This window comes from Quercus robur, chromosome 6 (genome assembly GCF_932294415.1).
Source record: "Quercus robur chromosome 6, dhQueRobu3.1, whole genome shotgun sequence".
NCBI lineage: Eukaryota > Viridiplantae > Streptophyta > Magnoliopsida > Fagales > Fagaceae > Quercus > Quercus robur.
This window is the reverse complement of record NC_065539.1, coordinates 1,043,584-1,071,541: the sequence shown is the minus strand read 5'-3', so window position 1 is coordinate 1,071,541 and position 27,958 is coordinate 1,043,584. Positions and strand designations below refer to the sequence as shown.

General features: G+C 34.0%; 2 protein-coding genes across 8 annotated transcripts in view; both read left to right on the top strand.

Moving 5' to 3' along the window:
• The first annotated feature begins 6,352 nt into the window (after window positions 1–6,352).
• On the top strand, window positions 6,353–11,522 carry LOC126690463 (serine acetyltransferase 2). The gene is made up of 10 exons (XM_050385624.1): window positions 6,353–6,770; window positions 7,602–7,799; window positions 7,890–7,949; window positions 8,068–8,163; window positions 8,457–8,481; window positions 8,584–8,678; window positions 10,043–10,209; window positions 10,324–10,397; window positions 10,951–11,010; window positions 11,255–11,522. Exons 1-10 carry the CDS (start codon window positions 6,504–6,506, stop codon window positions 11,284–11,286), a joined length of 1,074 nt encoding a protein of 357 aa, XP_050241581.1. The 5' UTR covers window positions 6,353–6,503; the 3' UTR covers window positions 11,287–11,522.
• Window positions 11,523–15,774: 4,252 nt separating this feature from the next.
• Window positions 15,775–27,958, top strand: part of LOC126690451 (protein GRIP-like) — a 94,439-nt gene continuing 82,255 nt past the window's right edge. For 2 of the 7 annotated variants that reach the window (XR_007644634.1, XM_050385613.1), the window contains exons 1-22: window positions 15,776–15,991; window positions 16,715–17,230; window positions 17,521–17,636; window positions 18,593–18,762; window positions 19,081–19,174; window positions 19,672–19,758; window positions 19,913–19,993; window positions 20,659–20,784; window positions 22,203–22,311; window positions 22,393–22,472; window positions 23,422–23,550; window positions 23,642–23,742; window positions 24,412–24,545; window positions 24,667–24,764; window positions 24,862–24,981; window positions 25,100–25,133; window positions 25,279–25,337; window positions 25,932–26,003; window positions 26,076–26,123; window positions 26,421–26,526; window positions 26,663–26,721; window positions 27,202–27,325. Coding sequence is in view for 4 of the 7 variants with exons in the window: in XM_050385613.1 (XP_050241570.1) it covers window positions 16,753–17,230; window positions 17,521–17,636; window positions 18,593–18,762; window positions 19,081–19,174; window positions 19,672–19,758; window positions 19,913–19,993; window positions 20,659–20,784; window positions 22,203–22,311; window positions 22,393–22,472; window positions 23,422–23,550; window positions 23,642–23,742; window positions 24,412–24,545; window positions 24,667–24,764; window positions 24,862–24,981; window positions 25,100–25,133; window positions 25,279–25,337; window positions 25,932–26,003; window positions 26,076–26,123; window positions 26,421–26,526; window positions 26,663–26,721; window positions 27,202–27,309 (2,409 nt within the window). In the remaining 3 variants the exon portion in view is untranslated. Of the gene's footprint in view, window positions 15,992–16,714; window positions 17,231–17,520; window positions 17,637–18,592; window positions 18,763–19,080; window positions 19,175–19,671; window positions 19,759–19,912; window positions 19,994–20,658; window positions 20,785–22,202; window positions 22,312–22,392; window positions 22,473–23,421; window positions 23,551–23,641; window positions 23,743–24,411; window positions 24,546–24,666; window positions 24,765–24,861; window positions 24,982–25,099; window positions 25,134–25,278; window positions 25,338–25,931; window positions 26,004–26,075; window positions 26,124–26,420; window positions 26,527–26,662; window positions 26,722–27,201; window positions 27,757–27,958 lie in introns of those variants that run through there. The other 5 variants (XR_007644635.1, XM_050385612.1, XR_007644633.1 and 2 more) reach the window with 4 other exon arrangements.

Sequence of the window (27,958 nt, the reverse complement as noted above, 5' to 3'; positions counted from 1 at the left end):
CATCGGCCTCCCAACAAAAGTCATTGCCGCATGCGCATCTGCCTCTTTCTATCCTCTAATCTCCATGGATCTCCGCCCTCGTTGATGCTCCTTTTTCATTTCTCTCTCTCTCTCTCTCTCAGCCCTCTTTGACTCTCGCGACCACCATGGCTGGATCTGCACTGTGCCAGTGGCTTTTATCTCTTCCCCTCTCCTCAAATAAAACCCTCAATTCTCACAATCGAACTAAAATCTAACCCTTTTCTCACTCAATCCGATTCTTTCCAAACCCAAAGCTCTTGTTCTTTGTCTCTCACACGAGTTTCCAAGAATTATGATGGAGGAGATTTTTGGGTGTTGCAGTGGACTTGGTTGCCAAAGATTGGTGGTGGTGGTGGTGTGTGTGTGTTTTTTTTATTTTTATAAAAGGATTGGTGGTGTTAAATTTAAATGTGACCGGGTGTTTGGTTAAAGAAATTTTAAGAAAATTAAAAGAAAAAATAAATAAAGGAAAAGAATTTGTGAAGAAAAGAAAGTTATTTTTTAAAGTTAAGGTGGTTTTTTTTTTTTTTTTTTTTTTTGCCATCTAAGCGTTGATATGGTCACTAAAATTCAGATTTTATTTAATATTTGAATATTAAATATGTCAACAATGCAAACCGTTTGTCACATAGGCATTTTTCGTTAGTGAGTTAACGCTAGGGACCAAATTGATTGCAAATTGAAAATAATAGGGGCCAAATTGACTGCTATCAAAATGTATGGACTAAATTAACTGTGACTCCAAAATGTAGGGACCAAAATGGTGTTTTTGCTTTTTTTTTTTCAAAGTATTCATCTTGTGTATTCTTGTGGTCATTAAATAATAAATACTACCATCTAAATTCAAAATAATTACGAAATTATTTCAATTTATAAAACTATGTCATTTTGAAGATTGTTTAATCTATGTCAATTCAGTTTAATTATAAATTATAAATTATAAATTATTTATCATTTTATCTTTTTTTTAATTTATTTTCTTTTTCTATATCTAAATACTTTACGTTGTATATAAAACTTACCTTCATTGAAATCCAAGCATACCTAATACCGCCGTCATCTTCGAATGCTACCATTTTGTGATGACAATTTGTTGCTGACACAATCTCTAAAATATAATAAGTGGTGATTCTGAATTTTGGACAATGATATGAGTGGCGATTGGAATTTGCAGGTGGTTGGCTAGTTGCCACTATCATCTTTGAACACTTTCACTTTGTAGTCTTCCATAGCGAAGGATGAGCAGATTTTTTTCCCTAAAATATGTTTGTTTGCTTGCTTTTTTGTGGTATTTATCATTTTATGGGCGTTTGAGAATGGTATTGTAGAATGTGTTTGGAGTAGGTATTTGGTTGATTTGATAAGTGGTTTTGGTGGGCTTACAAAGATTGGTAAGTTCTTTTTTTAAGAGGGAATATATGTTCGACTGCAATGGAAGTAGAGATTCAAATGGAAATTAAATATAAAAATATTGGTTTCACTTAATATCACTAATGAAGATTGACATGAGGACAAAATTGAAAACAATACCATACTTGTTGGATGAAAGTGAAAATTTTTATGCATAAGGAACCAGAATGAAAGCACCTTAAAACATAAAGAGTCAAAATTATAATTTAGTATACTTTTATTTTATTTTATTTTATTTTTTAAGGTATTGTAGAGTGCATCTAAAGTACATTATAGCTACTGATTTATCTAAAAGCAATGCCAGAGATACCAAAAAATTTACATTCTCTTTTCGTAATTCGATAAGATGGCAAATTATCGTATGAGGCTTTTAGACCAACTCATGACACTCCAACATTAGCAATAGTTTTTTTTTTTTTTTTTTTTTTTTTTTTTCTTTCTTTCTTTTTTTTTGGAGGGGGACATTAGCAATAGTTAGTGAAAATTGTGTCATAAATAGTTACTACTAATAAGTCTATTGTAGGCAACTTTCTAATAAAAAATTACACTTTTAAGTTTTAACAAAATCATTAATTAGTCAGTAACCTGGCACCTCCAAAAATAGTAGTTGCTTCCCATGTCGAACTTGAGAAGTGATTGGATAGGAAATCCAAGCAAATCTTTGAGTCCCTTTCCACTGTTTAAATGTATCTATCTTCCATATCTTTGCTCTACTTCGACTCTTCGAGGACCTCAATCAACAGATTCCCACCCCCACTCACTCACTCATTGTGAACATACTTTTTATGGGACAAAAGCTAGGCATAATATGTATAAATTACTCGCCAAATCATTAATTTATATATAGTCACTGAAGACTTGAAAAAGTTGAAAAGGTTCTTTTATAGTTTATTCACTTTATTGTCACTATTGTGAGGTCAAGATTTTACATATGCTAAATCCACAATTAAAAATTAAAATCATGGTAAGAGGGTGTCACTGTCACGTCACGCATGCAACATAAAATCGCATGATGAAGATGAGATGAGACCTCACTTTAGGGTAAAACTGTAATAAATATTTGGCTCTCGTTTTTTTTTTTTTTGGTAGGAGGATCTAGGTTTTTACTTTTTACGGAATTTATATATTTTATTTTATTTTATACTACAATATGTTTTTTAATTATTTCCTACGATTCTCAAGAAAATAATTATTGCCTTCAATGATGAGGGAGAGAGAGAGCTTAGTTTAGCAAAGTTGAAGAGCGGAGCAGGCGAGCAGCAGGATCATATTCGTTTGGATTAATGAGTTTAGGTCTAATTTTGAGCTTTGTTGATAGGTTGGTCCCAAAGTTGGTTGGGCCGGACAGCAAATTTTGTCCATTTTCTTGAGTGAACAAGGATTGGGAGTTCATACATGCTGACCAAGTGAGAAACTTCAAGGCTTCTTTTCTGGTTATAACTTGTAAATAAACTAGGAGTTGGGTTCAAGATTTTTTTTTTTTTTTTTTTTTAAAAAAAAGAGTTTTAACTTATAGCGTTCGCTCTTGATGATAGCTCTTTATCATCAGACCAATCAAGACATCAATCAGTTTTTGATGTAGGTGGAGATTGAAGATGGGTTCAAGTTTGTTGTACACATTTTTCTAACCAATGGTTTTCATAAGATTTAATCGAGAAAATATAAAATATATAATTATAATAATAATTGCTAATAAATATATATTATGATTGTATTTGTATATGAGATTGTTTGTTTTTTCATTTAAATAAATAAGACGTGACAAGATTCTAATTGCATGTTTAAATATATAATATATTTTAAACTCAATTAACAAAAAATATTAGAATATTAACATGTAAAATTGTATATATATATATATATTATATTTATAATTTCAGTATTGTTCAATGATTAACGGTCATTTGCAAAAAAATATCATGAAAAAAAAAACTTCTAGTAAGTAACAAAACTAAATATAATCTATGCAAATTAGTCCACTTCTTCCAAAAGAGTAGCTGCTTCCCATGTCGGACTTGAGGAGTGATTGGCTGAGGAATCTATGCAAATCTTTTTAGTCCCTTTCCACTCTAACTTTATCTTGTCCTTGCTCTGTAGAGGACCTCAACCCACCTTATATGGGACAAAAACTAGGCAGCATATGTATAATATAAATTACTAGCCTACTCATTAATAATTTCTGGTCTTTTTAAAGAAATTATTAGTAGTTGAAGGAATATTGTATTAAATATTTGGACAAAATTTAACTACAAAATTAGTTGTAACTTGTGGCTATAATCTTATTCAATAAAATAAACATCACTATGTATTTTGAAAATCTAACCATTGAGTTGTATGTTCTTTATGCTCTTAATACACATATCAAATTTTATGTCAATCAGATATTATTTTCTATATAATCTATAAGCTTATATTTTATGCATAATTTAAATCTATAAAAACTTGCAAATTAAACAATTTATTGATGACATAGTTTTTGATGTTCAATTTTTTAAAAATTTTGCAAGTATGAAGTATATAAGAAGAAGATGTAATCTAATTATAAATTTATCAAAATTCACTTCTAATAAAAAAATATTGAGTAAGATTGTAATGTCTTACCTTTTTCTAAATAAAAAAAAAAAAGTTACAACCAATTTTATAGCTAAATTTTGTCCTAAACATTTTAATCTTTTTTTTGGGTAGGATCTAGGTTTTAGGTAATTTTTTTTTAATAATACCAAATGTGTTTTTTTAATTATTCCCTTCAATGATGGAAGAGAGAGAGAGTTCTATATTTAAGCATCATATAGCGGTAGAATCAGATTCTTTTGGATTCTGATGCGTTCAGGCCTAATTTGGAGCCTTGTCGTTGACAGGTTGGTTGGGCCGAGCAGCAGAGTGTGTCCATTATTTGAATGGACAAGGATTGAGAGTTCATTCTTGTGGACCAGGCGTGGCTAAACTTCAGGCCTTGTTCCTTTTTGGCAGGGTGTGCGTGTATAATAAATATTACCCACATTTATAAATTCCATAATATTCAATAAACAATTCCCATCTGCAGAATATAATACAATGAAAGATCTGAATCCATATAATAATAACATAATTATTCAGGTGCCACGTTAATTAAATTCAAACCCAGTCAATTTGATTGTGACAATATTTTCTATTATGTCATTATTTGCTTACATCAAGGACAAGCGTTTACTTGAATAATTCATCACCTTTAGAATTCTAATTAAATATGGTATCCCCCGAAACACAATGAATATCCAATTCTTTTGTTCTTCTCGACTCAAAAAAAAAAAAAAAAAACTCTTGTTTTTTCCAAAGGGTTAACAATTTTAGAAAATTGACTTATTACCATCCCCCAACTTAGAAAAGTACTAAATAGAATAAGAAAAAAACAAAACAAGGTTGAAAATAACTTTAGGTTGATCTAGGAACGGACCCAGGTGGGGCCAAGGGGCAGTCCAAATTTTCTTTTTAGTTATAATATATTTCATTTTTGTAGATTTGGCCATTTTTTTCAATAAGCCTAACTAGCTTAACTTGAATAGTAACTATCCAACCCAAAAAGTCAAAAACTTAACAAATATAATAAAAATATTCACAGTAGTGATTGTATTTTAGCAAAAAAAAATTTACCACCAAAGAACCAAAAATCATATGTTATTGGAAAAGTTAAAGCTAAATTTTTTGCAACTGCAATAAACTGGTATAAAAAGCAGTTGATTATAACAAGTTGTTAAAAATAAAATACAATATTTTATTAAGATTATAACTCTTTCTTCAATTAAAAAACTCAAATTTTCTTGCTTTCCTTTATTATTTTAATGAGTTGTTTAATTATTTAAAATGACGTGATAAAAAAAATAGAGCATTTGATATTGGATGTATTGTTAAAGTAAGGTATAACAAAGATAAAATGGCTTTTTGAAGTGCTAAAAGCTAAAAATTTTAACACCACCGGTCCACCACTGTAAATGATCTAACTTAAAATAAAAAATAAAAATAAAATCCTAACCAACCTAGTATTAAAAAAAAAACCATTATTTTGTTTTAGTTTTTATTCTTGTTGGTAAATGATTGCATCTTAATATATTTAAAAACAACAATTTTGAGTATTTATATATTTTTTTTTCGGTAAACAGTATTTATATATTTTTAATACTATATTGATGCCTATTTGGAGTTTTTTTTTTTTTTTTTTTATTCCTGCCCCGCTAGTTTAAAATCATGGATCCGTACCTAGGTTGATCTTGGATGCACAAACCATAGCAATATAACATAGGATTGAACTACATTTAAGGGTAAAACTTTTATTCAATGCTTCAATGTGTTGAATGGGATACAAAACTAACATGTGATCATTTTTAAGCACGTGTCATGTTTGTATCATATGCAATGTAATTGATGCAAGCTAAACTGTAAATGCATTCACTTGATTGCAATGACGAATAAAATATACAATTGAATATAATTATAATGAGGAAATATAATAGTGTTTGTGTTGCATTGCATTATGCGTGTGAATATGTAAATAACAACAACAAATAAAGTCTTAATCACAAAATTTGAGATCAACTATGGAATCTCAACTAATAAGTGATTTATGTAAATAAACTGCACATGAAATTTGTCAATCATGTTAATATTACCTTTTTTGGATAGTGGGTTTGAAAATTAAAACCTAATCTTTGACACTAAATGGTAACAAATTTGAGTTTTGGGGCTTAATTATGAGAACCCCACCATCAAGGAGGCAAAGCAAAAGGCAGCCAAGAAATAAGATACACAACAAAGGGCCCAATTTAAAAGCACCGAGCCTAATGTGAACCGTCCATAATGCATGCTTATCATGACAGTCGCAAAGTATATCATTTTCTGTCTTTTTTTGTTGAAAGTTGAGACTATAAGAAACGCAGCCGTTGTAGAAGCCATACCCCAAAATAAGGACCACTCAAGTCTCACACTATCTTCAAACTCCATAAAGTCTTTTCCATGTTTCTGAGACCATAGAAGCTGTTTTTATTTTAGCTCTGCCTCTTCTTTTTTTTTTTTTTTTTTTCTTTTTTTTTTTGTTTAACATGGCTTGTCTGAGCGACGAGAGCTGGGTTTCTCTTCCTAAAATGCTCTCAGAGCGGTTAACTCTTAGAGGTGGTGATCAAAATGAAGAGGAGGAACTGAAAAAGAAGAGCTTTGTTGAATCTAAGAGGACCCAATACCGAATAGAGAAAGTTTTTCCGGTTTATGCATTGGGGATATCCAAGCCTGAGTCTGACTCGATTGTTAATTCGGGTGACCTGATTGCTGACCCAATTTGGGACGCTGTGAAAGAAGAGGCTAAGTTGGAGGTACTACTGAGCTTTTAGTTTTAACCAATATTTCTTTTTTGTTCATTTTGTTTTTGTCTTTGTTGGGTTCTGAGTGATGGGTCTTCTATGGTTTATGGTTTAAGAAATTGGCAAAACTTAGATACCCAAATAAATTCAACTGACTAATGTAACAGAAACAGAAACAGTATTAGTTTTTTGTTTTTGGAAGGGGAGTTAAATTCAACCATATAATTCATTGGTCAATACAACCACATGGTTGAAAAAGGAACAGCACAAGGAATAGTAGTTAAGGAACTGTACCTAAAACTATGTTTGTTTCATTTTGAAGAGAATATACAGCTTTTTGAAAGCATCAAAATTTTCAAGTTCTCTTATACAATGAACAAAATAAGCCGAATTAATGTTTGACCCTAAGAAATTTGGAGCTGTTACATTTGGTTTGAAACTTTATTTTTATTTTTCTAAATTTTTTGTTGAGTAGGATTGGTGTTACTTTAGAAACTGACTTTTTTTAGTACAGAAAGTGATTTTTTTTAAGGTTGTCATTTGGTTATACCATTTGTTTGACTTTGGCTGGAGATATCGTTTTAGGTTGAATTTTATGGTATTTGGATTGCCTGGTTTATGTTCACCAATTTGTTTAACTAAAACATGGGTAGTGATTTTTTCAATGATGGGGTAATAGCACTGATTTGAAACTGGGTTCTCTGAAATCTTACTTATATGGCCTATAGTAAGATTTGATTCCTAATTTGATTGTAGACACACATAGAAACATAGATAATTAGGATTTGGAACAGTGCTTTGTTTAATCCATCCTCATATATTTGTTGACACACATTACTGCAGGCAGAGAAGGAGCCGATTTTGAGTAGCTTCTTATATGCCAGTATAATGTCACATGATTGCTTAGAGCAAGCCTTGGGGTTTGTTCTTGCCAATAGACTGCAGAACCCTACACTGTTGGCAACTCAACTGATGGATATATTTTTTGATGTGATATTGCATGACACAGGTATTCAACATTCAATCCGCCTAGATATGCAGGTAACTCAATCAGGGTTCCAAAGTATATGAGTAATCTTTGTTATGGAATAGTAGAATATGTCTTAGCATCTGGAAATCTTCTTTCTGCAGGCATTTAAAGATCGGGATCCTGCTTGTTTGTCATATTGCTCAGTTCTGTTGTATCTTAAGGTACTTCTAGAAAAGACCCTTATTTTGTTGCAATCATTTGTTGATCTTGGTTGTGAGCTATGTTGAGAGAAAAAGAAAAAGGTACACACTTGATGTTGTGAGCTATGTTTTATTGCAGGGATATCATTCTCTGCAAGTGCATCGAGTAGCACATGCATTGTGGAGCCAAGGACGCAAAGTATTGGCGTTGGCACTACAAAGCCGAATCAGTGAGGTAGTTTGTACTTTCTTTGATGATACTTGATGAGTTATTTACAAACAAAGAGTAAATAAGGATACTTTCTTAACTCCACGACCTTACCCTCCACCTCATTATTTAGGAAGGAGGAAGTACCATTTGAGCTAAAGCTCATTGGCAAGAAAAATGAGTAAGAGAAAAGAAAAAGAAAAAGAAATGGATAATCTTTGATCAGCATCATCCTGTTTTAAGATTCAATCCCCCTCTCACCCCTTTATCTTATTTTCTATCTATCCTCGTTTAATTTGTCAACTGCTTTTCCTCCTCAGGTTTTTGGAGTTGACATACATCCGGGTATGTTTATTTCTACTACACTTTCTATGCTATTCAAAATTATTGAGTTTGGCAGTATTATTTAATTCTAAAGGGATTTTAAGGTTTTGCTGTTTTGGACAGCTGCAAAAATTGGAGAGGGAATATTATTGGATCATGGTACAGGTGTGGTTATTGGTGAAACTGCTGTTGTGGGAAATAGAGTTTCATTGATGCATGTAAGTCAGTTTCATTCTCTGTTGTGTTCCCATTATTTGATGGGAAGAAAGTTCAGTTATCTTTGTTGCAAGCAACCTGGTAGTTTATGAAAACACATTACTAGGTGTTCTTTCTTTTTTTTTCTTTTTTTTTTTTTTTGTGTTGTTTGTTTACTTTCTAAACAATTATTTCATCAGAACTTCTTGTGAAGAATTGGGAGATAAAAGAAGGTAATATAAGCTTTAATATTTTCACATATAGAAATGTCTGTTGAATTGACTTCTTGAGCATATCATGCTTGAAATGAATAGTCAAGACTTAGGTAATAACATTTTTTTTATGACTAACTCAAGAATTCAATCATGCTTGAATCATTAAGAAGATCTAAATTTGGGAGTTTTTTTGCTATGAACGCTCTGTTTGTTTCAGTAATGATGTTTTCTAGAAAATAAGTCATTTTTCAAAAATCATTTTCTATAAAAATATCTTATTTTCCAATGTTTGGTAGCAACTTTAAATGAGTTGAAAAACAATTTCCTAACTTCCCTTATTTAGCTTGTTGTGAGATAGAGTTGTTTTCCAAAAAAATTTAATGGAAAACAATGTCTAAAAATAAACCATACTTTTTATGTTGACCAAAGATAGTTTTCCTTTGACTCATCCTTTTTTATGCTACCAAACACTGAAAAATACGGAAAAATATCTTTACACAAAGTTTTCCATCGAAACAAACAGAGCAGAAGCAAGGAAATTATGTTGAATTTTTGTCAAGAAAATATTAAAATTTATTAACAAAGGATATGTCAGAAGTTTTGAATGCCCCAAAAATTTTAACTTTGTTCCAATTAAATTGCAATTTTTGAAATTTCCGAGTTAAAATTTCAATTTGTAACTAATTCCTAGAAAATGATCAAAATAAATCTTTGTCACATACCAGTGTATATGTGGTTGCATCAGATATATACTTTAATTTAAGTAGCTAAAAAATTTATTTGTCAAGAGCCTTATAGTTCAGTGGCATTGTTTGTTCTCCTTTATGAGGAGAACTAGAGTTTGAATTCCCCCTCCCCCTTGTTGTAACAATTCAATTATTTTATATATGTGTGTGTGTGCGTGAGAAAAAAGGGCATAGCCGTGGTATACAGGAGGTATATAAGAGATACACAAAAGAAAAGAACAAAATGAAAGCTTAGATTCTAAGATGAAAAAAAATCCAAGAACTACAATAAGGATACAGAAGTGAAACCCCTTATAGTCCTTATCAATGGAAAGAGAGTTGAGGAATAAAGACTTCAACCCCATTACTGTGAATTCATTTGCATCAAATACTTTGGAAATTGCATTTCAAGATCAAATTATTCTTATTATAGAAAAATGTTTTCAGGGTGTAACTTTAGGAGGAACAGGGAAAGAAGTTGGTGATCGTCATCCAAAAGTAAGTGATGGTGCACTAATTGGTGCCAGTGCAACTATACTTGGGAACATAAAAATAGGTAAAGGTGCAATGGTAGCTGCTGGTTCCCTTGTGTTAAAAGATGTCCCTCCACACAGGTAGAAAATAATTTCTGATAATCAGCAGTGTAGTTCTTCTAATCATTATATTGCCATTATATTAGCTTTGTAATAAATATATAACTGATGTTTTTTTTTTTTTGGGTTCCCAAGCATGGTGGCAGGAATTCCGGCCAAAGTGATTGGATATGTAGATGAACAAGATCCGTCATTGACAATGAAGCATGGTAAGTTATTTATATGTGCAAAACTTGGATGTATTTTTATCTTAGAAAACATGAGCAACCTCATTTAAACAATTATATTATCAGACAGCTCCAATTATCTGTTTCAATGCTTGTCCTAGAATCTGGAAGTCCTATTGTTGAAGACTAGTTGCTTCGTGCTAAACAAACTTAAAGGAACCTTTAATTACCTTTCCCACTAAAAAAAGGGAAAATCTTTATCAAGGGATTAGATTGGTACGAAAACCTCACCTGGTCCAAAAGATTGACTTCATAAGTATTTCTAATTCTTCTAAAGCAATATATTTGTGTACCATGTTTGATTCTGAGAGGTATAGAAACAATTTCCGTCAATAAAGTGGCTATTGCATCCATTTTTGAATGGATAATACATGAATGTCCTGCTTTAATAACCTTGGCTTTCTAATTTTTTTGTTGTCAAATTTAACATTTTCTATGTGAAAAAAGATGGGCTAATTTTACTTTTTTAATTTTTTTTATTTATAATATGTACCTGTCCTGTATCATTTATTATTATGCTTGTTGCTATGTGCAGATGCTACCAAAGATTTTTTCGAACATGTTGCTGATAATTTTAAGGATGGAAGATCAACTGGTTAGTACTCCTTACTGTAGTTTCTTAGTTCTGAAGAAACTTCAAATCTAAAGCAGACAATTTCAAATTGTAGACTTTGCCTTTTCATGTGTCCTCTGATTTGGTTTTATGCTAATAAAACAATGGTGACACTCCTATAATGGGTTTGGCTTACCTCCAATGTTATCGTGTATTGGAGGCGGGCACAAAATGTGTGTGCTTTTTTTCAAAATGTATTATTAAATTATTGTGTATGATTTTTCAGGAGGGCAGGAGTCAGGATCGGGAAAGAAATGATGGAAGCACTTAAGAGATGTGGCTAGGCGTAAATGTCATTTGCCAATGGCAATGCAATTCATGGTCTGCGAAGAAGCAGGGGGACAGGGACAAGGGTTTATCATTTCCAGAATGTTAGATACAAACAAAATATAATGCTCCTATAACTTTGAAATGCGATGAGCAATTTGTAGTCCATTGTAATTTATGCTGACACATTGTTGAGGTTCCCAATATTGCAAAATTTACATATCTGATAGTGAAGTTTCTTTTATCCTCCCCAACCACCTTCCTTCCGTTAAAACAGGGCTATTTGTTACCTTTGTTTAAACAACAGTTTTTAGTGTTTAAACAACATTACATGTATTTTTACGCACTTTTTCACCTATACATATTTCTAAAAAATACAAACAACGTTTCTAGAACAACATTACCAAACGGTAAAGCACCTGGCATTCAATTCTTGTTTCCCATGCATAAAATCAGGGAGAACTAGAAGTTTCAGATGCATGTAAAACAAACCATGCCAATAGCTTTCAGATTAGATTAGAGAAAATAAACTTGATATGCTCCATGGTCAAACTTCAAATTGCGTTTATGAAAGTGATGTGTACCAGAATCCTTAAATTAACAGTCAGCATCTTATGTGGGGATAAAGGGTGACCAAAGTCACCAATGACCAAATGATTCTAAATGGCTCCTGTAATTTAGGGAGTGGATCCCACCTGTCTTCATAAATTATGCTTTTATTTTCTTTTATAGATGTGGATGGAGATTTGAATCGAGACATTACAATTGAAAACACCAAAAAATGATAATTGAGTTATAAAAATATGCTAATTGAACTATAAGATTCTTAATGTAGGGTTAAGGGCCCAGATCATATATTGGGCCTTGGGCCTAGGTCGAGAGCATGAGCAATCCGAGGAGGAGCACATGGTAATGAATGATTCAGGCACAGGGTTTAGTGAGCAAGATACGAATGGGAAGTTAGTTCGAGGAGGAATAGCTCATTGGATACGATAAGTACAATTTAGATATGTATTCCAACAATTAAGGTGACCTTCCAAGAAGCTCCATTGATAGGGACGTGCATCATAAACATACGAAAATGAGGGGAATTTAAAAATATCTAAGAGAAAGTTGCTACCACCGCATTAAATGCACAACATCTACTTTTCTGGCCGCATTTATGTGGAGAAGACCCCTGAACAATGCTACCTTAGCCACCACAACTCATAGAGAGCCAAAAAGGGTGTCTGATGGGACAGATATTCAAGTAAGGGCTCAAATGACCAACAAGTGTAGGTTCAAGATGATCTGCAGGGAACTATATAACGTAAGGGACCTTCCATGAGGAAAGGATCGGAAATTAGAAAGAGAACACTGTAGCAATCTAAATTGTTCTTATACCCAATTGTGATCAATTTATAAAAATGTGACCTCCTCGGACTGTAAGTCCATTGATATCATAATCTCTTATTTGTGTTTGATTGTTATTTAATTCAATACTAGCCGTTATCCAACTCATTAAGGCCTAGCTCTTTAACCCACTCTCTACAAATTTATTGTACTGGACTTATTGGGCCAAGATCTCATACATCTTAGACTTGGGCTGCGAAACGGGTCCCTACACTTAGCATAAATTATGCTGTTAGGAATATATATATATATATATATATATATAAAAGGATCATCTGTCCCACTTTGTATTTCAATTTATGCTCCACCAATCACAACTTGACATGTGTTTGACTTTTAAAAAAAAAAAGAACTTTGATTATTTTATAAGGGAAGTCAAACAAATTACGTGGCAAGTTGTGATTAATAGAGAATAAAGTTAAACACACAAAGTAGAATAGATAATTTTTATTCTAAAGTAACCATGAAACTTATTGGCAAAGCTGCTAATTCATTTATTAATGGAGATAGGTTTAATTTCATGATAAAAATTTGTGTTTTATGAACTAAAAAGATAAAAATGATGTCATGTTGATTAAAATTACTTATCGTTTTTTATTTGTTGAAATGAGATTTAAAACCAAGTGATAGTATATGTAGACATGACTCGTGAAAAATAAAATCTTCAACATGAATTGGACAAAAGAAGAGTATTGACCATTGTGGGTTCTTTTTTGGACAGTACCTAGGCCCAAATGATGATAAGGATCTTGGGCCTCCAAAGAAATAATGTCTAATAGTTGGTGGATTGGGCTTGGTTCACTGCAGCTATATTGGGCTTATTACAAACCAATTTGTGCACAAGACATGGGTCCTACAAAACATAAACATTTATGCATGCAAACATATATGTATTGTAAAATAAGTGGTTGAAGAACAGTAAAAGAATTATTAAGAAAATGCAAGTAAGAACTTCAGGGATCCTCAGAAAATAGAGTGATAGGTCATTATATTATGTTTTTAAGTACATTGGTCCTTATATCTCACTGGAATATTCCACGAGGTTCAAATAAGTTCAAAAGTCACAGACTTGGATAGCTATTTCTAGGCTTCCAAGACTTGTGAGGTTTGAATTCCCTTGAATCCAAGTGTATTCTCAAGCACTTGTTACATGATCCTTCACAATGCCTTTCTTTTCTCCTTATTTTTCTGAAGCTTAATGAGTCTCTCTAATGCTCTTTTTGCTCTGATTGATGGTTGCTGAATGCCTTTTACTGATGACTTAATCCTCCTTTTATAGTACCTTTATAGGGTTTTTGGTATGTCATTGATTCCCCCCTTTTGCTGTCCTGGGTACCAAAACCAATGTTATGTCTGCAACATTGATGGCTGGTCTTTTCCTTATTTTCTCATTGCATTCTTCTTTTGAGGTTACCTTCCAAAAAGTTCTTAGCTGACCTTCATCTTATGGGGGGTCCTGATGGGGCTGACTTCCATTCCTTTTCCCAAAGTTTCTAAAGAGACTTTTCAAAGCCCCTTTTTGAGTCTTTTTTCTTCAAATAGGTAGATTTCTCCCTATCATGTTGAAAGATCCTAGCCACTTTCTTTCATTGTTCACCTTCCTGTTTTTCCCGAGGTACTAGGCTCCCTTCATTAGGTGCTGATTCCTAAGTCACCAGCTGTTTCCAAAGCTTTTCTTCTAAGTTGTGGGCGGCTGATGGGACATGACTTTCTTTGTTCCTTGTGCCTATGAGTATGCCTCCTTAAGCTGTTCAAATCCCAGCTAATTCTTTCTTGCACTTCCTGATGATCCCCTCCCTGGCTTTGACAGTATTAAGGTATCCTGGTCTAGACCCTTTCTTCTCCTTGGGCTCCTTGGGAGTTCCTTTTACAAAGGGCCGAGCCAAACTTCCTTTGCCTCTCTCTCTCTCTCTCTCTCTCTCTCTCTCTCTCTCTCTCTCTCTCTCTCTCTCTCTCTCTCTCTCTCTCTCTCTTCCTAAGGCTCAAGGCTTACCCATTCATGGGCTTGGGCTTCCTTTTGCCCATTCTAAATGGGCCTTGGCTTATGGATTGGGCTTTCCTCATTTTTGAGAGCCCATTTGCTTTGGATCTTGATACTTGTAACATTTTGATCCTCAACAACCATTCACCAATTCATAGTCCCCAAAAGGTTAATACGTAGAACTCAAAAGAAATTGGACCCTTGTAATTTCAAACTTTTTATCTAATAGGAGATATGATATAATTTGAACTTATAAAGTCTTTTTCATAATATTATTTTCACCATTAATTAAGATACTACTAGGTTTTCCCATCAAAAAAAAAAAAAAAAAAAAAAAAAAAAAAGAAAAAGAAAAGAAAGAAAGAAAAAGAAGAAGAAGATAATTTAGCTTTTATTTTTTTATTTTTTTTCATTTTTTTTTATGTAGGTGACATTCAATCTTAGGTTCCTTATTTGACAACAAACTGTATTAATCTTTCTTCTTTTTATTAGACTTTTTTATTTTTTATATATAAAATCAATTTTCCTTTTAAATTATTAGGCTACACACACTAGAGACCTGAGCTCTCCTTCCAAAAATTTCTCCTCTTTTTTTATTTGTTGATGAATAGAAAAATTTTATTAGCAACAAAAAAACAAACTACAAAAGAACAGAGTCCTCAACAAGAGCAAACTCGAAACAAGCAGGACACCAACCAACGCCAAACCTCTCAAAATTTCTCCTAGTTATAATGCAAGACAATTGCATAATAAAGTTAAACAGATTTCGCCATAAAATTATGAGTAATGCTAGGACCATAACTTGCTCATGTGGCAAGTCATGAATGATGAGGTCGTGGATTCACCACTTTTACTCCACTACTCACAATTTGCTACACGTGACAAAAATTGTGGTCTTACAATTACTCTCCAATCATGCATCACTAATTGGAACGAGCAGTGGGCCTAGTAGCCTGCTTCGGCCCTTTTGGGCCCAAAACAGGTAAAGAAAGTAAGCACTAAATTAAAATGTAGCCCAAAAAGAAAAAAGGAAAAAAGAAAAAGAAAAAGAAAAACGAAAAATGAATCATATAAAATTACTAAAACACCCTTGGAAAACTGGCGTATTCCGGAGTCGGAACCATATTGATTTCTCAGCTAGTCTCTCTCCCCTTGGCCCTGACTCTCTCTGTTAGTTAAAATAAAAAAAACACAGCAGCAGCAGCAGGTACAAGGGCCCCCACAAAACGACGTCGTCTCCCATTTCCAATTCTAACACCGACGAATCGAAGATCTCACTCCCTCCAAATTTGATAGATCCCCCAAACTGCCCATTATAGAAAGGTACATACATACTCATTGCCAAACCCTTCAATCTTACTCCTTATTTTTATCACAATTCCAATTAATTTTACTTATCAGTATAATTGTCAAGTGTTTCTAATTTTCCGTGATTTTTGAATCTCGGATCTGACAGTTTTTTTTTTGTTTGAATGAGAATTCTCTAATAATGAGATCCACTTAAATTATTGTTACTATTAACTAAAATTTGCAAACCTATGAATTTTGTGGTATATTGATGCTTGGCATAATTGTATCATAATTCTATGAATTTGAGCTTGTATCAGTAATAACTCAAGTTTGAAATTTCCTAGTCGGTCGGAAATTGATGTAGTAGTGTGGCTCTTACTAGTCTATTTGTCTTGCTTAGCTTCGATTGCGTTTAGGTAGTAACGAGTTATAACTTCACGGCACCATCTTGGATGTGTTATGTGTAATATCAATGTTTAGTGGGGAGACAGTTGATCATCTATCGTTACATTGTGCGAAAAGGTCATTGAACTTTTGTTTGGCTGAAGGAATTGGGTTGGCAAACATTCTTTGGATATTTGGAACTTAGTCCCTTTATGTTTGATGTGGACATTGTGTGGAGGGAATGGAAACGCCGTACTTTTTTCAGAGCACTTCTGTAAATGATTCCTCTATGTACATTGAGTAGTCTTTTTTTTCAATAATATTTGATTATGTAATGTTTAGCTCCTTTTCATAAGTTGTGTTATGTTGCAGGTGATGTGGACAGAAGAGTGGAACTGAATAGTGCATAGATGGAAGCGGAAGGAGGTGATACCGCTGGAGTGCTGGAATTGGAAAGTCACGCTTCTGATGATTTAAAATCTGAGAAACATTTGCCTGACACAAATTACGTGAGCAATGGAAATATTGCCGTGGAAAATGGGTTGCCTGAGGATGTCAACCCAAGTTCGGATGATACTCATGATCGGTTCGTTCAAATGGTTACCGAGCTGAAGTTTCAGAATGAATTCTTGAAGTCCCAATTTGAGGATTTGAAAAATAGTCAATTAGAATGTAGTGTGTCTAATCAACAGACAAAGGCAAATGAGACCGAAGGTGGGGAATCTGAAGATGTGAAAGAACTTCGTGAAAGCATAGAATCTTTGAAGAGAGAACTTTTGGAGGAAAAACAGACTAGGAATGCAGCAGAGGAGGCTTTGAAGCATCTTACAGTGGCATACTCAGAAGCAGATGCAAAAGCCCAAGAGCTCTCTGCAAAGCTTGCTGAAGGTCAGATTTTTATCTGTTCGAACTCTTTCATCTATGTTATAAGACTTGTTTAAGCATATAAGTTGGCAAACTGTGAAAGAGATATATATTTACATTTTTTTAATACTAGAAATTCATCCTCTATTTATTTATAGCTGTAGAGTGGAGGCTGAGGACTGTTTTTTTTTTTTTTTGGGTGGGCATTTCGAAAGAGAAAATTTGTAGTTTCATATTTCACCAAAGTCACACAGTCATCTTTATAGAACCTTTTATCTTTTAGTCTGAATGCATAGCATCATTTCATTACATAGCTCAACAGAAGTTGGATCAAGAAATAAAAGACCGTGAAGAGAAGTACTCCGAACTTGACTCAAAATTTAGCAGGCTTCACAAACGAGCAAAACAACGGATACAAGATGTTCAAAAGGTAAATTGCCTTTTGGCCTTTCTGCCCTAGCTTGCAACTTCATGATACTGTTCATCTTGCCATGCTGTAGGATGAACTTGTTCTTACCCACATTAATTGTTAAATGTTAAGCTTCTAAGCCAGTTCTTTGATTTTCTCCGCTTTTCCCATATTTGGAATACTTGTATCTTTTTGAATGCTTGTGACTGGTTTCCATATTCAGACACATTATCTTTGAGAGGCCTTTAGTAAAGCACGTCCTTGAAATAATGCCCTCTAATATGACTTTGCCCTTAAAACTGCATCTTTTTGGGGACCAAATCTCCTGTGATATTTTCAGATAATTATATTATTGTGGTGTCTGTATTAAATATCCTATGTGAGTTCCAAAAGTTTCCATAGAAATGGTGCTATTGTTAGAGCGTGTCAGCTTTTGTGCCTGTCCTTTTTAATGGGCAGTGCACTTTGTGTCTCCTGATTTGGTAAAATGCTGGTTCACGGAACCTTGACGGGCACTTTTATATTGTCAACAGTCCTGTTGTAGACTTAAAATTTAAAGAAGTAAAAAAAACCTTATGCTTTGACAGGAAATATTACTAGAAAAAAAATCATCCATTGAAATTTATTGAGGTTTTACTTACCTTGATGTAGCCAGTGAAAAATTTAGGTTTGTGTAAGTATCTCTCTCTGCTATGGAATTTATTTTTCCTGGAATAGTTTTGTGGTTAATATTTCATTAAAACAGATAGACGAGACCCATTGTAAACGGATATAGAGGATTTAGAGTTCTTGCATTTATTTATTTTTGTCATGGCCATTTTAGGAGTGACATGTATGGGTGATTTTAAAATAATGCATTTGAGCTGAAACTGATAATTGTCACTAAGTTGCCTCACTTAAAAAAAATGAACAAAGATCTTAATCATATTTTGCCTGAAATGAAGTGACAAGTGTTATTTGGAGATTGTCAATTTCAGGAAAAAGATGATCTTGAGGTCCGGTTTCGTGAAGTGAGTGAAACAGCTGAGCAAGCATCATCGCAACAGTCAGCATTGCAACAAGAGCTGGAGCGGACACGGCAACAAGCAAATGATGCATTAAAAGCAATGGATGCAGAGAGACAACAATTGAGGAGTACAAACAATAAGTAAAATCCCTATGTATTAAATTGAGAAACTTGTGCTTGTTTGTATATTTTTGCAGGTGGGTTGGGTACATGTGTGGGTGTGGTGATATATTTGATGGGAGAAACAATAGCATCATTTGTTCTTTTTGCATCATAGATCTGTTTTTCCGTTAAACACCCCCACTCCTTCCAAAAAATAAAACAGTGTCTTGTAAATGGAAATTACTTGAAGTTTTGTACCATAAGCTCAAGTCTTTCCGCAGTTCCATAAGGCAGTATCAAAATTTGAGAATTTATATTTACAGTCCTGTTTTCATTCTTATCATGATTGAAATCTAGACTCCGAGACACCATTGAGGAGTTGCGGCGTTCAGTGGAACCAAAAGAAAGTGCTCTTGAGGCCTTGCAACAGTCACTAATGGAGAAGGAGCAGGTATGCAGATCTTTAACAAGGCTGGCTTTTGGCTTTCAAAACTTTGCTTTGATGCTTATAGAATCCCCTGCTTGTTCATGCACGTGGAGATACCTTCCCTGTTTATGGATGTTATGCTTGTATACCTTGGTTACTGTTCTTGTTTTGGCCAAATAGTGGATCTTCTGAGGGTATAACCTCAATTTTATGCTTCAGATGTTCAAGTGCTTTATAAAATATACTGCCTCAATTTTAAGATTTAATTTTATTGCATCATTATATTTTAACCAAGCATACAATTCTTGGTGACTTAACAAGAAACTTCTGTTAATGAAAATTGAATCACCATACGTAACAAAGTGTTTTGACCGGCTTTTGTATCTCTTTGACTTGATTTGATATATTATTGTTTCGCTTTTCCATGTTGAAAATTTTCTAGCATTGATATGCCTTTGCTGTCTTAATTGTTGCTTGTATGAAGAGAATTAATAGTGAGTCTTAACTTGCTTATATTTTAGATGTTGGAAGACATGCGGGGATTGTTACAAGCTGCAGATGAAAAAAGGCAAGCTTCAATAGCTGAGCTCTCTGCTAAACATCAGAAGGTAAATTTGCATTCAGATGGCTAAACATTAAGAACTTTTATTGTTACTTAATCCAAAAAAAAAAAAAAAAAATTTGAGAATTTTTTGTTTTTCTTTACTGCTCCATGCAACATTTTGTGCCCTAGCTTCAGAACTGTCCCCTGTTTTTCTTTAGAATTTGGAGAGTTTGGAAGCTCAACTTGCTGATGCACTATCTGATAGAAGCAAAGCTACTGAAACTATTTCTTCACTACAGGTAGGAGTTATTCAAATGAGGTTCATTCTATTATTACTCGTGTTGAGTAAAAGAGAAGCGGCAGTGTAGTGAATTATTTTCTTGTTCTGCCAATGCGCTCTAGCTCAAATGGCCCCTCCTTCCCTATAAAAATAAGATAGGGGTGAGGTTGTAGTTGTTTTTTGTTCCATGAACGTCTAGCTAAACTGCTAGAGATATGAGTCAAAATTTTTTTTGATAGGTAATAAAAATTTTATTCATAAAGGCTACTTCATGCAACAAGAATGAGGTAGCTAAAAAATATATATACAAAAGCACAAAAGAAAAAAAACTGTGTACAAATAAGAAGGGAATCTAAGAACAACGGAACGGAATCAGTAGAAGTGAATCCCCAAGAACAAGACCAGTCAAACAACATCCCCATAAATAATGCCATGAGCTGATCCACCAAATGCTCCTAATATGACACTCTTCTAATTAGGATGACATTTTTTTTTTTGGGTGTGAGCATGCTTGCGTGCATGCATGTGTAAGGGCATCAACAAAACGGAAATAGTATAGGGCATTGCTTGTTTTAAATTGTAATTTCTTTAACTCAATAGCATATTTTTATGGCTTAGTGCTGTTGAATTTCTTAAAAAAATTCACATGATGAGTTGGACTAAGTGTTGAAGACATATTACCAGGTGCTAATTGCAGAGAAAGAGTCTAAGATTGCAGAGATGGATGCAGCTTCAACTGGTGAGGCAGTCCGGTTTAGAGCTTCAGTGGAAAGTGTAAAGGGAGAGCTTGCTCACCTAAAACGTGAGCATGTATGAATCAAACATTCAGAATGAGTAAAATTTATCTTCTGCAAATGACATTGATGGTCTTTGTGATGTGAATATTATTATTCCTTCGACCCATGTTGTTGGTCTCTATTTCTTTTTGGGATGCCCAAAATGTCTTCTTTGATTTTTGAAATGTTAATGAACACAATATTGAAGAATCAAGAGTTTGTTTGGTTAGAGTATTTAAAATGTGTTTCCACCACTTAAAAACAAAAAAATATTGTGTCCCACTTAAAAAAGTTTTTGTTTGGTGTATATGGGTTTTTAGACAACGCCTTTTAGATGTTTTCAGGATTAGGTTTTTGTTTTCTAAAAGGGGAGGTGGCTTTTATGGTTAATTTTAGGTCTCCCTCTCTCTCTCTCTCTCTCTCTCTCCGTCTCCTTCATTAGCCACTGCCTCTTGGATGATAATGGCTGTGTGGAAGAATTAGGTATGGATTCGGTGATGGCCATGTGTACTGGCTTTGCTGATGGATGTGTGCAATTCATCTTGAGATGAACTCAGTCTAGTTATAGTTGCCGATTTGGTTCAGTGGTTTCCATGAGGCGGCTTTCTGGTGTTCTCAATGGCGGCACAGTATAGTTGGCTCTAGTTGTCAACGCCCAACAAGCCTTGCCCTGGTGTTCGACAAAGTCTTGTTTTTGTTATTATGGCGTCCAATTGGGGTTTTTGCTATCTGGACCTTGATGGAGGTGGGATTTTGGGGTTTGCCAATTGGTTTTTGTGGGATTGGGGGGTTGTGTACCACTGTGGATGGTGGCTCTTATGGGTGGATTGTAATGGTGACTTTGAGGAGGTGTTGCTGGTTTGTGGGGTTATGCTTCACCATGGATGGTTGCTCTTGTATTGGATTATTGCTGCTTGTGCACCGATAAATTTTTTTAGAGGCTTTTTTACCAAACAAGTTTTTTTGGTTTTGCTTTTCTCAAAAAAAATTAATAATAATAAAATTTTCCAAACACATTATTGTTTTAAAAACATCCAAAAATAAAAAGGTTTACTTTTAAAAAAATTCTTTAGAATTGCTACCAAACAGCCTCCAATATTTAGGTTTATATAAAGAAAATGATTAAATAATTTTGGAAACTTGTATCTTTTGAAAGAAAATGATTAAATTATGTTCCTTTCAAAAGTTGAGAAGTTGGATTTCCTCAACAGGACCAATAATACAGGATGGAGGGAGTATTTATCAGCTGAACACAAGTTCTGGGTTTCCCTTTGTGCTTCTTTAGGATGGGGTGGGCTTCCATTAAAATGAAAAGAATTAGAAGAAAGAATACTACATGGCAATTTATTTCAGGACAACTTTGTGAAGTTGTTATGACTATCTCATTTATATAGCTAGAGACATGCATATGTATTTCTTTTCTACGCTCATATGGCATTTATTGTTATTCAGGACAAAGAAAAGGAGAGCTGGGAAGCTGCCTCCCAGGCACTTAAGACTAAACTGGAAATTGCTGAGAGTAATTGCATACGTGCTGAAATTGAAGTCGCAAAAATGAGAAGTATATTTGCATCCATTATTTTCCTTTTATCAGATTACTCATATATGTGAAGTGAATGCTCATGCTTTTCTTATTGGGCAGGTCAGCTGGAATCTGATGTGTCTGCACAAGCCCAGATCCTAAATGCTAAAGATGCAGAATTAGTGGCTGCCAAAAAGGAGGTATCAATTTATTCTTATTTCCCTCCATGATTTCTGAACTCATTCTTAATGCGTGTGTGAGAGAGAGGATGAAATATAGCTCCAATCCTGCAGGTAAGGAAATGAATAACAATATGTTTTACATCTTTATTGTTCAAAATGTTTTTCATTTTACCTTTATATGTCTGTGATGACTGATGAGGGCCCAGTTATTTTAATCTTAAAGGCATGTTCTCTTTCTCTTGGCCATTGAGTCACAGTTCCCTGAAATTTGCATATGCAATGCAGATTTTGGGGTATGATCTGGCCTGCCAACTGCTGGAGAGTATTCCGGTGCTTATGATACAGGAAAGTATTCCTGTATCATATTCCTGTATCATAAGCACCGGTTCCAGAGGACAATAGTTGTATGTCTCATTGATAATGTGCTTTACAGAAGTAGAATAAGTATTGATGCATTGGGAGTATGGCTCTACACCATTTATATATTGGTGCTACAGTTCCTTGCATATCCAACTTCCATTATCTTCTGGCTGAAGGCACTTGTTACTAGCATTGGTTTAAAAAATTTAAAGAAACCAGTCTCTTTTACTGGGGCCTTGAAATAGTGATACACCCAACCCTCTACCTTATGATAAGTGGCATTTTTTACTTCTATTCTTGTTAGGAGTTGGCAATGTACATTTTTTGGACAAAGATACTGACAGAAACTTTTATTCTTGCATTGGATTCCTGGATCTCATCTTGGGAAATTGTTCACCTAGTTATCAAACTGGTGGTTTTGGGTTGTATGTTCAACAAACCAGGAACCTTTCCCCACCAGAGACAAATTACACACATAGTCACATATGTGTGCTGATGATAGTATTCTTGCTTAGCTACCCTGTGAAATTACTGCTCAATTTTGTGAAGCTTCATAGCTTTAAATATTTTCTTATTTATAGCCTGACCTCAATATAAATCTTTGCAGATCAGCTGCCTTGAAAGTGAATTTTCTTCCTACAAGGTTCGTGCTCATGCACTTCTCCAAAAGAAGGATGCAGAGCTAGCTGCAGCTAAAGACTCTGAACAGCTTAAAGTTCTTGAGGAAGCACTAAAAGTACATGGTTATACTTTATCTTATAATGTGAAGTAAAGACTGGATCATTATAGACATATGTTAAAATCACTGGCATTTGTTGATCCTGTAGGAGGCTGAAAAAGAAGTATTATCCGTATCTGCAGAAAGGGATAGGGTCCTTCAAGATCTTCAGGATGCCTTGGCTAATCATGATAAAGAACTCAAAGAAAGGTGCTGATACTATCTTGCAGGCTTCTTTTTTTTTTTTTTTTTGCTTTGCTTTATTCTATATGGAATTGGATAGAAGGCTTTATTGAGCTGATCTTTTTTTTTTTTTTTTTTTTTTTTTTTTTTTTGTTTGGGTGGGGGGTGGGGGGGGGGGGTGGTGTGGTCATTAGTTCAGTTTATTTCTTTATATGGGAAACTTTCCTTACTTTTTTACCTACAGTTTGGTTTACTTGTATATAAATAAATAAATAAAACTCTCCTTACTTTATCGGCCGATAATGCTGGTATAAAATATTTTCCAAAGCATGAAATAAATGATGAGCAATTGATCCAAAGCAGAATAAATTTTACATTAGCTATCAACCGACCTCAACTCTCCTCCTTCTTCGGGGCTTGGGACCAGCTGTGAACAAAATATATGACACTAAGCACAGACTCAAGCATAGTTAAATGATGAATAGATGATGTGTGAGAAAGATATGCATGTCGTCGCTAGTCAGGCTGTTACTTTTTTTGTGATTAGAACTTTTATTAATTTATATGTTATATTCGTTTCAGAACTCCCACATTTGAAAATTTTAATTTACCAGGTTTTTTTGCTTAAAATATATTGAATTTTGGTTTATGTACTAAGAAGTCTGATTTGACTCTTCAATTACATATTTATTCCAGAGAGTTGGTCCTTGACAATGCCAAGCAGCAGATCAAGAGCTTAGAAATAAAGCTGAATTCTGCTAATGCTAGCCACCAATCAGATAAAGAAACATGGGAAATGAACCTTCAAAATATAGAAGAAACATGGCGAAGTAAGACATCCATGCTAAGTCGAATAAAGATGATTCTTACCATCTTTTCCTTCCTTTTCTCCAATCCATAGAAATATGGATACCAGTTAAGTATTCAAAAAGGTTATACTTAATTTTACAGTCAGATGTGAGGGACTGAAGGCTCAAAATGAAGCATCATCTGGACAGGATGTACAAAAAGAATTGGATGAGCTCAAATTGCGTTATAAAAGATTGAAGGTACCTTATATCTTGTATCTTGTTGCATCTGGGCTTGGATTAATTGTTAGTATATTTATATTTTTGTTCTTGTGTTAATTGGATGCATAACTTGCAGGAAGAGCATGATACATTTCGTGATCTTGCTGATCGAATGATTGAGGAGAAGGACAAAGAAATCTATAAACTTCTTGATGACAATAAGGATCTTCATCAATCTTTAGAATCAAGACCACCTGTCCGTTTCATTCTTTTGTCTTCTTAAAATATTTGTTAAATTTCAGTTGATATTTTTAATACTTCCCATGACTTAGGTTTTAATATTTTAGTCCTTGGCCTGACAATGTGATTAATAATCTCAGGTTGATCACAATGGAAATCACTACACAGGTAGGAACCCATTCCTGCTACCACTTGTCAGCACCTGTATTAGTTAAATATAAGTTGAAAGCTTTTCTCAATCTATAACAAATTTAACCCTTGGGGTAGCTAGTGAGGTTTTAACATATCCTTTTTCTCTAACTGGTATTATCAGCCATGCAAAAGCAGGATGCACAGAATTTAAGTACTTCTGCAGCAGAACAACAGATTCTGGTATAAACAGTTCTCTCAAAAAATCTGTTCTCATTTAAAATGTACTTTGTTGAGTCTCCAAATGCATTTATTATGACAATTTAGCAGGTAGCCAATTATATCATAGAGCTGCAATTTTTAACCAGCTCTGATGGAAAAAATTTATGCGCCTGAAGAAGTGAGCTGGTGTAGATAAAGTCCACACAAACTAGAAATATTTATTTATTTTGTCACCAGTTTGTATGCTAATCTTGTGTTCTTTACATTTTCCCTCACAACTTTCCTGCTTCCACCTAGGCTTTATATCTTGATGAACTTTTGTATTCATTAGTTAATTGAAGATTTTGTGGATAATGTTCAAGTAGCTGGTGTTTATGCTTTTGAATAATGATGGATATCACAATAACCTTTGTTTATAAAAAAAAAAATAAAAAATGTATCACTATAGTTCTCCAATGAAGATGGACAATTTCCTGGGAAACTCGTATCAAATACCTTCAGTTCTCTTTAATATGAATGGATGCTTGCTAATTGGTACATCTTTGGAATAATTTGTTTCATGCATTGCATGCAAGTAGAATTTTGGTTGATGATGATTTTTCTCTTGAAATTCAGCTTTTGGCAAGGCAGCAAGCTCAGAGAGAGGAAGAGCTAGCACAATCACAACGGCATATTTTAGCACTTCAAGTATGTCAGATGAAATCTGAATTAAATGGTTTTTCCCCCCCAGTTTAGTTTCTGATTTTCGTTTCAATTTAGGAGGAAATTGAAGAGCTTGAACGTGAGAATCGTCTCCATAGCCAACAGGTACGCAGTTGTCTGAATTTTTGCAGATTCAATTCTTTGTGTATTTAATGACAGTGAAGAAATGCTGGCTACCAAGAAACATTTTTATGAGACTAGTGCAGCTGAAATGAAAATGTGAGGTTGATAAAATGGAAGTACAGGATTATTACATGTCTATGAATATATGTAGGGAAGTTGAAAAAAAAAATGTTTTCCATGTGTGCAATTTTGCCTTCCTTCATCTTTATTCGGAAGTGGGGGGAGGGGAGCAGAGCTTCTCATTAGTTTATAATAGAAGTTTGAACATAATGAGTGTAGGAAGCCATGCTGAAGACTGAGCTTCGCAACATGGAAAGAATGCAGAAGAGGGAAGGGGTAGATATGACATATTTGAAAAATGTTATCTTAAAGCTTCTTGAAACAGGTATCTCTACTGAAGATTAGCTGTTATAATCATGAAAGTAATTTTTGAATTTTATTCACTTTTGCTGATGACATATGTATGTTGGTGATGCCAGAAAACTTGGTAGTTTTAATCATAATGATTTTTGCCACAACAGGTGAAGTGGAGGCGCTGCTACCTGTGATTGGAATGCTGCTTCAATTTAGTCCTGAAGAGGTAAAATTCTCAGTTTGTATTAGATGCTCTAGTTTTATAGGGTATTCTGGTTTAAGTCACGGTTTCTATTTTATTTTTTATAATGAAATAAGTCATGGTAAGCTACCCCTTAACATAGTATAGTATGTTAATATGAATGCCTAGCTAGCAGGCAAAGATGGTAGCCTAGGGCCATAAAATAGCATTATGAGTAATCATTCCAAACCTGTCAATCCACTATGTTTCCTTGGAAGAAAACTTGCATAAAACTTCAGAAGTGCATTTAGATAAGATGAGCAAGTACCTATTTGTTGACCTTTTTGAAGTCATGTATGTGTTTTCTGACATGGTTTCAAGCTGTGATGCTGCATTGCAGTTCAGTACATTATTCTAGGATGTGTTCAAGCATATATTAGAAATTGCTCTCTTAAAAGTGGCAATGAGGTTCAGTACAGTATCTTCAACCATCTGTTAATTACTGCATGTTGCATGCAAATGCAGATTCACAAGTGTCAGCAAGCATACCGTGCCTCTACAGATGTTCCACCAAGCCCAGCAAGTGATGGTCCAGGGTCCCGTTCTCTTTTCTCAAGATTCTCATTTTCTTAAAAGTGGATAATAAGTAAGTATTCTTTTATTGCATGAGGATTATCTGCTACTGCAACTCAGCAGCAATGGTGTTAGCTGCTCACTGCAGGTGTGGTCTCAATATATCTTGTATTCTTTTTGTAAAAACACTACATTGGTTCGTGAAAAGGTTCAGATATTGTAAAGAACGATTAAAAGAGAGAATGATATACCTCAATATCAAGAGGGAGGAGAAACATTTAGGCAGTATTCAGTTACTCTTCCTGGAAGAGTTGCATGCAGCCACACAAGCCCTTTTTTATTTATTTATTTTCTTTTTTCCCAGTTTCTTTTTTCTTTTTTACAATTCAATGTAGAGTATATGTGAGAATTATATCATGGAGAAACAAGAAGGCAATTTCCAACGAGGTTTCTGTCAATACCAATGGAATAAGGTCAATAGCAATTTACAGTAATTTTTACAATTCATGTACTTATTTATTTGACCCCTTTCTTTATAGTTATTATTTGAGTCTTCTTTTATTGTTGTCATCATTGTGATTTGTATCATTCAACGAATGGCCTCGTGGGTTGGTGGTGAAAGATAAGTTACGGAGCTCATGGTATTAAGTCATGCACGTCATGACATTAGCCAATTTCGTCAAAAGCTAGTAGGCTTGAGCCATTTATA

Coding starts and splice junctions, on each gene's coding strand:
- LOC126690463 (XM_050385624.1), top strand. CDS start 6,504: ATGGCTTGTCTGAGCGACGAGAGCTGGGTTTCTCTTCCTAAAATGCTC. Junction 6,771..7,601: donor AAGAAGAGGCTAAGTTGGAG/GTACTACTGAGC, acceptor ACATTACTGCAG/GCAGAGAAGGAGCCGATTTT. Junction 8,164..8,456: donor TACAAAGCCGAATCAGTGAG/GTAGTTTGTACT, acceptor TTTCCTCCTCAG/GTTTTTGGAGTTGACATACA.